The sequence below is a fragment of the Ursus maritimus genome, unplaced genomic scaffold (genome assembly GCF_017311325.1).
Source record: "Ursus maritimus isolate PB19 unplaced genomic scaffold, ASM1731132v1 scaffold_35, whole genome shotgun sequence".
Classification (NCBI taxonomy): domain Eukaryota; kingdom Metazoa; phylum Chordata; class Mammalia; order Carnivora; family Ursidae; genus Ursus; species Ursus maritimus.
Window position 1 is genome coordinate 9,256,421 of NW_024426119.1, and position 13,171 is coordinate 9,269,591.

The window sequence follows — 13,171 nt, forward strand, 5'->3', positions numbered from 1 at the left end:
TAGTTTAATTCCAGTATAGTTAACAGTGTTATGCTAGTTTCAGGTGTAAAATTCCATACAACAATTCCATACAACACCTAGTGCTCATTACAAGTGGACTTCTTAATCTCCCCATCATCTATTTCACCCATCCCCCCATCAATCTCCACTCTGGCAACCACCAGTTTGTTCTCTATTTTCAAGAGTCTGTTTCTTGGTTTCTCTCTCTCTCTTTTTTCTCCTTGGTTCATTTGTTTTGTTTCTTAAATTCCTCACATGAGTAAGCTACATGGTACTTGTCTTTCTCTGATTGACTTATTTCACTTAGCATTATACTCTCTAGCTCCGGCTATGTTGCAGCAAATGACAAGATTTCATTCTTTTTTATGGCTGAATAATGTTCCATTGTATAATATATACCACCTTTTCTTTATCCATTCATCTATCAATGGACACTTGGGCTGCTTCCGTAATTTGGCTATTGTAAATAATGCTGCAATAAACATAGGTGTGCATGTATTCCTCCTAATTAGTGTTTCTGTACTTCTTGTGTAAATACCCAGCAGTGCGATTACTGGATCATGGGGTAGTTCTACTTTTAACTTTTTGAGGAACCTCTAAACTGTTCTCCAGACTAGCTGCACCAGTTTGCATTCCCACCAACAGTGTGAGAAGGTTCCTTTTTCTCCACATCTTCACCAACACTTGCTGTTTCTTTTGTTTTTTATTTTAGCCAATTTGACCATACAGTTTTGATTACAATAGCTCTCTAGTATGTCTTGAAATCTGGAATTGTGACACCTCCAGCTTTGTTCTTCTTTCTCAAGTTTTTTTAGCTATTTGGGGTCTTTTGTGATTTCATACAACTTTTAGCATTATTTGTTCTAGTTTTGTGAAAAATGCTGTTGGTATTTTGATAGGGATTGCAATGACTCTACTGACTGCTCTGAGTAATTTGGACATTTTAATAATATTAATTCTTCTAATCCATGAGCATGGAATATCTTTCCATTTGTTTGTTCATCTTCTATTTCTTTTATCAATCAAAAACTTAACCATTAATAGCCTACTGCTGACCAGAAGCCTTACTAATAACATAAATGGTTGATTAATATATATAAATTTTGTATGTTAGATCTATTATATACCATATTCTTACAAGAAAGTAAGCTGGAGGAAAGAAAATGTTATTAAGAAAATCAAAAAGAAGAGAAAATACACTTATAGTACTTTACAGTAAAACTCCATGTATAAGTGGACCCCATGCTATTCAAACCTGTGTTGAAGGGTCAACTTTCAGAGCTTCTACAAAGCATCCAAAGTACAAGAACAAAGATTGGTCTACCTCTCAGAATAAATAGAAACATTAAGTACTTACTTAAATGTGGCCACTTTGTTAATGACATTCTCTAAGCCAGTTTCATTATTTTCCTGTTGAAACAATATTTTTATCATTTTTACCTTCATGTTATGAATTTCCTTCTCTTACTGTAAACTGGAATACATTTCAATAGTATTCTTGAAGTACTTTGTAAGCAATAAAAAAAGATCAACTTCCAGTATAAAAAATTTAGGTCTGAAACCAATTACCTTTGTTTTAAGGAACCAATTTCTTAACAGAAATAAAATCTATAAATAAACTACTTATGGAAGAAATTTTATCTAAGTTTGCCATCATATATGTACACATATAGATACACACACATCCGCCCAACAGTTCAAAGAAAAAACTTTTCTTTATGTCATATGTTCATCATCCACATCATTTAAGCACATGTCTGTGCTGTACAAATACCTAAAACTAAGGTTGTAAAATAAATGGGATCTACAGCAAAACATATGTAGATGCCTAAATGTATTCTGGCTTCTGCGTTATAATAATTTTCTGATTGGCTGAAACTTTCCTTAATCAAGGAATATTATTTTTTTATGAAATCATTTAAAGTCAGGATAAGAACAAAGTCAAGATACTAAAGCAAGCTCATAGATTCCTAAAGTTTTATAAAACGTATGAAATTTAACCTCCTTTAAAAATAATGCATTTGGGGTAAGCAATGAAGTTAGGGTATGCCCTAATGGCTTTCTTTCTGCGAAGTACGGTATGTATATCACTAGAGGTATATGAAATTATTTTAGGTGGTACACAGTTATATATTTTTAAAATTTTGAATACTCACTTATTTTAATATGAATTGGGGGAAAAATCTAGAATCTAAATCTACTATTTCACTGATAGCACTGCCTAGAAAGATGCTAAGAAAAAAATGCAAGTTAGGGGCGCCTTGGTGGTTCAGTCAGCTGAGCATCTGACTTTTGGTTTCAGTTCAGGTCATGATCTCATAGGTCATGAGACTGGGCACCACGCTGGGCTCTACACTCAGTGGGGAGGCTGCCTGAGGATTCTCCCCACCTGACCCTTCCCCCACTCTTGTGTTCATGTGCTCTCTCACAAATAAATAAATCTTTTTTAAAAAAGTAAGTTAATCTTAGGGGCGCCTGGGTGGCTCAGTCGTTAAGCGCCTGCCTTCGGCTCAGGGCGTGGTCCCAAAGTCCTGGGATCGAGCCCGCATCAGCCTCCCCGTTGGGAGCCTGCTTCTTCCTCTCTCACTCCCCCTGCTTGTGTTCCCTCTCTCGCTGGCTGTCTCTCTCTCTCAAATAAATTAATAAAATCTTTAAAAAAAATAAAGTTAATCTTAAAATGTATTAATAATTATAAAATTGGTAGATGGATATGCAGAAATTATGAAGGTGTTATGCCAAATGGTTAGTCTGGGAATCAGTTAACAATGACACTGCAAAAAGATACAAATATTTTTTGGGAAAAATGACCAAGAGTCCAAGCTTATCTCTATTTTACTTCTCTAGACTACCTTGATAGTAGGTAAGTCTAATTCTCTTTTAAGAATCATTTTTCTAATTCATAATTAAATCTCAGGAGAAATAATATGAGACTCATCATCTTTAGGACGATTACTTCGATTATCAGTATATACAAAAACATAACCTGTGGTGGCGCTGAGAATGCACCCTGCAGGCCTCAGTCAGAGGCAGCAGAGATACTAATGCAGGCTCACTCTGAGATAAAGGGGAAGACATCAAGCATGGAGTAGATTACCCAGTGATCTAGAATGCTTCTACCTCGCCTTCCTTCCTTCACCTGGCATCAGCCTCGCCTGACAGTCTGATGGCTCCCCCCAGCTTTTACAAACTCCCTCACCATTTTCTCTTACAGGCATCATTCCTAATAAATTCATACATGTTTTCTCTTGACATCTGCTTCTCAGAAGATCCAGACTAACACATTACCCAAATAGTATTTTAGGGAGCTCCCTTTTCCTCTGGAGAACTTTTATTTTAAGGTAAACAAAAAGTCAAGGAGTTTCTTGCTCTAAGATGTTTTCCAAATAGGTATAATGTTTCTTAAATGTTTCCTAATGCCCAAAAGTCCAGAATTAAAGTTTATACCACTAAAGAACGAATAGCTGTAGATCTGCAAAATTTGCCAAATAGATTTTCCTCAAACTTCAAAATAGTTTCCAATTAACAAAAAAGAAAAAAGATCCCATCTTAAGGTGAATGGAGTAAAAACCACATTGGACTTACATTCTCAGGTAAATTTTTGGCAATGGCACTATGTGGCATGGGTTCAATACAAAGCAAGTGAATAATTTCTCTCATTGTGACCTCTTCTTTGGTCACATTTCCTACTCCAGGTACATAACGCTCTCCTAATACAAACAATAAAAAGAAACAGTAAAACAATTATTTTCTATTCAAATCTCTTCTACTAGGAACACTTACACACAGAACACTGCAGTAAGTCCATGAGAGAGGGACCAAAAATTATTTGTACGTGTTCCAAAATCTGAACAAAAGTCTATATGTAGAAGTTAGAGGAAGAAAAATGAAGAGATCTAAAGAACACAGGCTTTCTTGTAATTTATACACACACAAACACACAGAGGTACACATACTCACACATTATAAACAAGGCCCCTCAATTAAATTACCATGTGTTTCTAAATCAGAAAACAAAGCACATGGCACTGAAAGAGCAGTGGCCACTGTTGAACAATAGCTTGTCTTTCAAGATCTTCCCCAATTTTGTCTCTACTTGTTATTTTAAGAAAGAACAAAGTGAAAACTCAAAAACAAAATACTTAAAATGTATTAGGAATGACTGGCGCTGCTAAAATGCCCACATGATCACATTTCCATTTTTCATCTCCATAAATTGCCAAATGGAGAGAGAAAATAGCTAAGTTAACTATGGGAACTTCACTGGTGTCATATCATCTAATTCTAATTGCCTTAAGAAGGCCTACGGTAGGGGCGCCTGGGTGGCTCAGTCGTCAAGCGTCTGCCTTCAGCTTAGGGAATGATCCTGGCGTCCTGGGATCGAGCCCCGCATCGGGCTCCTCCACTGGGAGCCTGCTTCTTCCTCTCCCACTCCCCCTGCTTGTGTTCCCTCTCTTGCTGGCTGTCTCTCTCTCTGTCAAATGAATAAATAAAATCTTTAAAAAAAAAAAAACAAAAAACCAAGGCCTACAGTAACTAGCCTTATGTCACCACCACTGATTTTCAATACTACATGTATACAAAGTCCTATGATATTTATAACAAGGTTATTTTAAAGACAGGGAACTTTTGCCAAAAGATTTGATAAATTCTACACATTACCCAAAGAATAACCTTTTGTGAAGTGAATTCATTTCAAACAGATCATTCCTCTTAACATTGGTAAAGCACTTTGTAACTTTCAATTTTCTTTCACCTAAAACAAAATTCCCTAGAAGTTCAGTGCTAGAGGGAATTTTAGAGATCATACAGATCAGCTTCAAATTTTACAAATCAGGAATCTGAGACCTAAAGAATATAGATGGCATGCTCTTGAGAGTTAATATATTACAAATAATAGAGGTATAATAATATAATGTATAACAATACAATATGTAATTACTATAGAATATTATATAATTATACACATATTACTTACACATACATATTAATGATATATATTAAATGTTGACTTCTGAAAGTAATGAACTTATACTCAAAAATATAGCAAGTATTAACCAAAAATCAAATCACATAGGAGGAAAAACCCAATAAATTTGGATAAACACAATAACAGAAAAATAATAGTAGCAATAATAAAACAGGAAAAATAAAAAATAGCAAAAATATAGTACAGTACCAGAAATTCTTCATATAGTATTCCAAGAACAAACATTAAAATTCCCCTCAAGTTTTTATAATTTAATAAAAGCATTAATTTAAAAATCTTTTACACATTTACATCTCATTTAGCAATGAAGGTTTATCATACTTCCTGCTGAGACAAGCAGCCAGTCAGTAACTAATTCTTTCACAAGTAAAATGAACCCACGTTTTTCAGATTTAGCTAATGGCTAGAATTCTTACTAAGAACTACTAATATAAAGCTGTGTCTGCTGCAGTAAAGTAAGAAACAACAGCTAGAATGAGAAGTTAAGAATTTTTACTTACTGATAAAATCAACAAAGACTATAAAACAGAACATAAAAAAAATAAAAGTATGGCCAATATTGCACAAAGTAATTTAATAGAATGACATGATGAAAATGTATTTTGCTTAGACCTATGTTACACTGAAATTTCATATATAAATCAGATTTTTAGCACTCAATGTAGAGATATTTTTCATCTATGTTTCTAAGTAGGATAATTACATTGTAGACCTCCATAAACAAGACCAATTATAAATCAGGTATTGAAAAATAGAGATATAATAGAGTTGTGCTTTTTTTAAAGCTGGGTTTCTAAATATACCAATCATATTAGTCACATTAATCTCTAATAGTCTATGCTATGTTTGGGAGAAGAGTAAAATGATAAATTACAGTTTTTATTAATGTTCTCTCTAAAAAGAATTCATATCCTATTTCAAACGTGTTTTAATCTTACCTACAATATAGATGAGGACTTGAAGCATTTCTTCTATTAATGTATTATATTGTTTAATCAAATCCTATTGAATCAAAAAAGAATAAATTAGTTACATATGAACCAAAAGCTTTCATAGAACATAAATTTCTGGATCAGACGCAGGGCCCATGCAGTCCAGTATTTTCCTCCAGACAACAACAGATTATTAGGTGAATAATTCCCTTTTTTGACATCAAATTCCACAAGGATCACAATACCTGGCAAATAGTAACTCAATAAAAATATTATTGTTTTCCTTATCATTACCATATAGCCTTAAGTCAACAAACTAATTCTAATGACTTCCTTCTTATCCGGGTTGGTGGGACAGAGGCTTCAAATAATAGATTCCAGTTACGGTGACAGTAGCTTTCCTTAACACACCTCTTATGTAAGCAATGTAGCAAATTAGATATTCATTTTTTACGTAGCATAAAACATGACTAAAAATTAGCTTTGTAGGGGCGCCTGGGTGGCACAGCGGTTAAGCACCTGCCTTCGGCTCAGGGCGTGATCCCGGCGTTATGGGATCGAGCCCCACATCAGGCTCTTCAGCTATGAGCCTGCTTCTTCCTCTCCTGCTCCCCCTGCTTGTGTTCCCTCTCTCGCTGGCTGTCTCTCTCTGTCAAATAAATAAAATAAAACCTTAAAAAAAAAAAAATTAGCTTTGTATTTTATATCCTATTCTCTAGCCCTCTGCAACTAACTTCTAATTTGAAAGCATAAAAAAACATGATTCATAAATTCAAAGTAGGTAAGGACTAATTTATAAGTTCATATGAAATATTAAAGCAATGAAGGTGTGATGAAACTGCACAGGACTACAAATAATAAATTGTGAAAAATGTAAACAATACAATAAATGAAGAATATCCTTACTAAATAAGGAATTTGGACAAAAACAGAAAAAGGATGAAGGACTAGAAAGATAATTTACTATCAGAAAGGGGGAGAAAAAGGCCAATAATCATGAAAACATGATCATCCTCACTGCTAATTAAAGAACTACACCTACAAATGAAAGACTAGCTTTCATCTACTGCATCAATGAAGATTAAAAATACTATTACAGATATACATACTGCTAGAGAGTGTAAATCTGAGTAACTTTTCCAAGAGCAATTTGACAATATGTATTAAGAGTCTTAAGAAAGAGCACACTGTTTTCTTCAGCAAATCCACTTCTAAAACTTTATCTTAACAAAATAATTAGGCAAGTGTTTAAACCGTGAGGTTCAGAGATGTTTCTGAGAGTAAAAAGCTAGAAAACCTCTTCAGCAATAGGGGACTAAGGTATAATGCAATCATACAGCGCAATAACATACAGCCATTAAAAATTATGATGTAAAAAATGATGGGGTTGTGTATTTATTTAATGACAAGAAAAAATACAGCATAATATCTCATTATGCAGAGAAAGCAAATTACAAAACACCACATACAAAATGATCAATTTTTGGTTTAAAAACAAACGAGACACCAAAACTTACAAAGTGATTATTTCTAAATTCAGCGAAGTTGCAGGATATAAAAATCCATGTGCAGAAATCTGTTACATTTCCATACATCAATAATGAAGCAGCAGAAAAAGAAATCAAGGAACTGATCCCAATTGCAATCTGCAATTGCACCACAAACAAGAATATACCTAGGAATAAATCTAACTATGGAAGTAAAAGATCTGTACTCTGAAAACTATAGAGCATTTATGAAATAAATTGAAGAGGACACAAAGAAATGGGAAAGCATTCCATGCTCATGGATTAGAAGAACAAACATTGTTAAAATGTCTATACTACCTAAAGCAATCTACATGTTTAATGCAACCCCTATCAAAATCCCAGCAGCATTTTCACAGAGCTAGAATAAATAATCCTAAAATTTGTATGGACCTACAGAAGACCCTGAAGAGCTAAAGGAACTCTGAAAAGAAAAAACAAAACTGGAGGCATCACGATTTCGGATTTCAAGCTATATTACAAACCTGTAGTCATCAAGACAGTATGGTATTGGCACAAAAACAGACACATAGATAAATGGAACAGAAGAGAGAACCCAGAAATGGACCCTCAACTCTATGATCAACTAATCTCCAACAGAGCAGGAAAGAATATCCAATAGAAAAAAGACAGTCTCTTAAACAAATGGTGTTGGGAAAACTGGACAGCATCATGCAGAAGAATGAACTGGATCACTTTCGTACACCACACATTAAATAAATTCAAAATGATAAAAGACCTTAATGTGAGACAGGAAACGATCAAAATCCTAGAGGGGAACACAGGCAGAAATCTCTTTGACCTCAGCCATTGCAACTTATTAGACATGTCACCAAAAGCAATGTGTCAAAAGCAAAAATGAACTACCGGGACTTCATCAAGATAAAAAAATTCTGCACGGCGAAAGAAACAATCAACAAAACTAAAAGGCAGCTTTCAGAATGGGGTATTTGCAAACAATATATCTGATAAAGGGTTACTATCCAAAATCTATAGTGTATGTGGATATGTAGATATATATGCATGTTGTATGTGTATGTGTGATTTTTGGAAATAAAACCAAAGAAAAAAAATCCTAAATATGATTAAAATTGTTAACAAAAATATTTCCCTTGGAATTAATTCACATGTCTTTTTCTGTTGCTTACCTGGTCTTTTGTGGATATAGTCTTATTAAATGCATCAGCAAGTTCATACCTCTGAAGTACCAGTAACAAGAACTTGTTGGGATCCATTAACGATGCACCAATCTGTGAAAGAAATGCAGCATCACAGTTCTACATGTATTAAATGAAGAAACATTTGTCTCCAGTAGGACTGTCAGGATAGTATAAAGTCTGCATAAGATAATGTAGTAATCCCTTCCATTTTTATGATGCCATACTCAGTTTTAACAGTGAAAAAATTTTAAATAAAGTTAAAAATAATTATAGTATCTTTTCTCATTACAAGGGACCTAAGAAGAAAAGTTGAGACAGAAATACCAAAGTAATTTCAATAGGTACCTGAAGCATAATGATATCTTTATCATACATTTCTTCTCTGCACTTAACATCTTGGTAATAAAATACCTATAAAATAAAAGGGAGAATAGAAGCTACAAAAATTATTTTATTTTAAACAGAATTCTCAACAAAAACTATTTCTAAAACTTTCTCAAAACTGAAAATTCCAAGAACTCCTTAGTGGGGAAAAAAATTGTAAATCTATGAATTATTTTAAGGGATTTGTGAGATTTTGAAGGAAATAGGGCATGAAAATACCTCAGAGTTTAAAATGCTCTACTTTGGGGCACCTGGGTGGCCCAGTCGGTTAAGTGTCTGCCTTCGGCTCAAGTCATGATCCTGGGGTTCTGGGATGGAACCCTGCATTGGGCTTCCTGCTCAGCAAGAGGTCTGCTTCTCCCTCTCCCTCTGCTCCTCCCCCCAGCCTGTGCTCTCTCTCTCTCGCTCTGCTCTCTCTCTAATTAAAAAAATATGCTCTACATTAATTATTACTCTCAACATATACAACAAAAGAATTTATTTCCTCTAAGTTAAAAATGCCAACTTCAATAAAAGTAAACCAATTTCTACAATTAATCGTAACACCATTTTTCTCCCAAGTTGTAGCTTTACAAGTTCAGTTTCCCACCTTTTAGGAAAAGCATTTCTTTTTATTTGCTCTAGAATGGAAGAAAAATTGTTAAGGTAGCCTTCAATTAAGAATGGTGGTGGTGGGTGCCCAAGGGTTAATTATTTGCCTTCACCTCAGGTCATGATCCCAGAGTCCTGGGATCAAGTCCGGTATTGGGCTCCCTGCTCAGGGGGGAGCCTTCCTTTCCCTCTGCCCTTGCTCCTCCTCCCTGCTCATGCGCTCTCTCTCTCTGTCAAATAAATAAATAAAATCTTAAAAAAAGAAAAAAAAAAGAATGGTGGTGGGAAGACTACAGGTCCCCAAGTAAGGAAATCTTTAGAAAAGACCTATATTAACAGGCAGGTTTCTACTGGCTTTCACTTAATCTATCCACTCAATAGGATAAAACAACAAATGTCTATATGGTTACTAGAACTTTCATTTCTGAGTTTATTTAAGAGAACAGAAAGTAAACAGTCAGCAAAATCCAGGGACACAAGGTAAAATTAAATAAAAGAAAAAACAATCAGAAAATGAACACACTCATAAATGTAAACAGGCCTTGCCATACCTGGCTAATAAGAGAGAGCCCATTTCTTCGCCACATCTCAGCAACAACCTGGGCAACCAATACCAGACAACGTAAAGGATATTCCACTAGTACCTCTACTTGAAAGTCCTCCTGAAACAGATGAGCAATTTTGTTATTTTTCAGAGGGTTTGGTTGTGTCTCAAAGTTATGGCACTAAACAGTCCTCAGTTTTCTCATCTGTAAAATGGATGGACCTGAATGAGATGGGAAAATCCCAAGTTCTTGTGATTCAGATTTCAATGTACTTATATAGAGACATAAAAGTACTGAATGGGAATTATTCAGGTAGGTTTCAAAATTCTTCTTCCCTCTCATCAACCAAGAGGTGTTTAGAAATAGGATATAACTAAATCAACACTTAATAGTCACTTACAAAAGGCACAAATTCATGCAGTCTTGAAACAGCTCCCAGCCTGCTTAAACGCACATGAAGACCTAATAGTTATAAAAAAGAGAGAGAAATATGAAAAAGGAATAAACCCAATTTGTCTCATTAACTCTTCAAGTTTAGAAACTTGTGAGATGTAATATATTTATTAAGTTAGAAGTGCAAATTTTTTATTTCTAATTTTGAAACACAGTAATATTAATATACTTAAGATCCTACATTGTGCAAGGTATGTTTATACGTTACGTAAAAATAATATGCTGCCTCTCAAGATATCCTTATTCTGCTCTTAAATAAGTATCAAAAGAAATGAAAACTACTTTAAGTACTTCTTTTAATAAAAACAGAAGTGACATAAAAATCATGTTAATTACACCATGTCCAAAAATTAACTACATTAATCAAAAAGCTAAATATCTATCAAAAAAATAGGAAAAAAAGTGTTGGTGAGGATGTGGAGAAAATGGAATCCTTGTGCACTGCTAGTGGGAATGTAAAATGGTGCAGCTGTTATGAAAAAGGGTATGGAGGTTCCTCAAAAACCTAAAAAGTAGAATTACCTTATGAGCCAGCAATTCCATTTATGTATGATACATACTCCAAAGAATTAAACACAAGGGCTCAAACAGATACTTGCACACTCATATTCAAGCAACATTATTCACAACAGCCAAAAGGTGGAAGCAACCCAAGCATCCATTCATGAATGAATGCATAAGCAAAAGATGGTACATACATACTATGGAATACTATTCAGCCTCAAAAGGAAGGAAATTCTGATACATGCTATCACATGGGATAAACTAAGGACACTGCAGTAAGTGAAATAAGCCAGCTGTAAAGGATATGTGTATGATTTCAATTATGTGAGATACCTAGAGGAGTTATGTCATAGAAATGGAAAGTAGAATGGTGATTGCCAGGTACCACGGGGAGTGGGGATTGAGGCATTATGTTGAATAACATACAGAATTTCAGAATGTACAGAATTTCAGTAGGGGAAGATGAAAAAAATTCTGAAGATGGATGGTGGTGATGACTGCACAACAAGGTGATGTACTTAATGCCACTGAACTATACATTTAAAAATGGTTAAAATGATAAATTTTGTGTTATATGTATATTTTACCACAATTAAAAATATAAATGTAGGGGAACCTGGTTGGCTCAGTCAGTACAGCGTGTGACTTTCTTTTTTTTAAGATTTTATTTATTTTAGAGAGAGAAAAAGCAAGCATGTGGGAGCAGAGGGTGGGGGAGGGAGAGACAGAGAGGGCAGGAGAGAGAGAGGGGCAGAGAATCTCAAGCAGACTCCCCTGATCCTGAGATCATGACTTGAGCTGAAATCAAGAGTCAGACACTTAACTGACGGAGCCGGACAGGCTCCCTGAGTATGCGACTCTTGATCTCAGGATTGTGAGCTCAAGCCCCACACTGGGAGTAGAGCTTCCTTACTTCCCAACTAACTGAATTAGAAAGCTGCTATCAATATTGTTTAAAAATAAATAAATAAATAAATGCATTTACATAAAGTTGTTTAAAAAAACCTGACAGGGCCAATTTACATGGAAATGCAAATCGAGAAATGATTAAAGAAAATCTATGATTTCTTTCATTTAGTGGTGAAAGGAACAATGACACAGACAACACACCAGTGTAATCAGACAGAGAAGAGTGTTAAAAACCAGTAACAATGCATGTTAACTATATTTCAATTAAAAAAAAACCCAAACGAGAATTTAAATAAAAATTTGAAACAAAAACAAACCAGCAACAAGATTTTGCTATAATTAAGTCTAAGTGGGAGATGAGTTACCAAGTTGGTCCTTACGTGTATATTATAAGGATCCATTAGTTCATCCAGATAAAAAAAGGCCCAGGTAAACAAGCATTCTTAGACAGATGTTCTTTGAAGGACAGTGACAGCTCTTAACTGCAGTATCTGATCTGAGTATGTCTGTACACACTGAGCACCAAACAAAAATAGAAATAATTCCACTACCCTGAATATTTAAAAAACAAAGCTAACAGAAACATGCAAAAAACAAACACTCACCAGCAAGAGTTCTAGAGAGTGGCAGATGTATGCTTACAAGATCTTCGGATACTCTGTAGGACTTAGTTTCCAGAGTATGACCACACAATTGTACTACTGTCTTGCTACTAGATGTAAAACTTGTACTGCACCTCATCACAGCTTTGTGACATTCTTTATAAGCCACAAGTAAGAGCTCTTCCTAAAAGAAAAATAAAAACGCAAGTAGATTAATAAGTTATCTACTTTACCACACCATTCAATAAATATTTAGCAAATATATGCAGAAAATCATTCTATGTATAGCAGGGATACTTGCAGAGGATCTGAAAACTAGGTGGAAATATAAGACAAACACACAGAATGCAGTGGCTCTGAGACTTTCTGTGTGAATGAATGTATGAATCATAGTGTCATTAACAGAACAAGGGAAATTGAGAAGTCAGAGTGCAAGATGAAGTAGAAAGAAATGATGACAAACCAATTTAATATATTCTGAATTCGAAATATAAGTGTAAGATCTAAGCAAGAATGTCTAGCACATAAACAGAAATGATATTATAGCTTAGGAGAGTCATCTCTGCAGTTTTAATTGA

The 13,171-nt window shown here is 34.6% G+C and overlaps 1 protein-coding gene across 1 annotated transcript in view; it reads right to left on the minus strand.

Moving 5' to 3' along the window:
- The window catches only part of UBR1 (ubiquitin protein ligase E3 component n-recognin 1), a 130,851-nt gene that overhangs the window by 57,116 nt on the left and 60,564 nt on the right, over positions 1–13,171 (minus strand). Inside the window, exons 15-22 of the mRNA XM_008702183.2 lie at positions 12,597–12,777; positions 10,526–10,587; positions 10,132–10,242; positions 8,951–9,016; positions 8,594–8,695; positions 5,926–5,989; positions 3,583–3,707; positions 1,358–1,410 (exon numbers count right to left, since the gene is read on the minus strand). Coding sequence (XP_008700405.1) covers positions 1,358–1,410; positions 3,583–3,707; positions 5,926–5,989; positions 8,594–8,695; positions 8,951–9,016; positions 10,132–10,242; positions 10,526–10,587; positions 12,597–12,777 — 764 coding nt within the window. The remainder of the gene's footprint in view (positions 1–1,357; positions 1,411–3,582; positions 3,708–5,925; positions 5,990–8,593; positions 8,696–8,950; positions 9,017–10,131; positions 10,243–10,525; positions 10,588–12,596; positions 12,778–13,171) is intronic.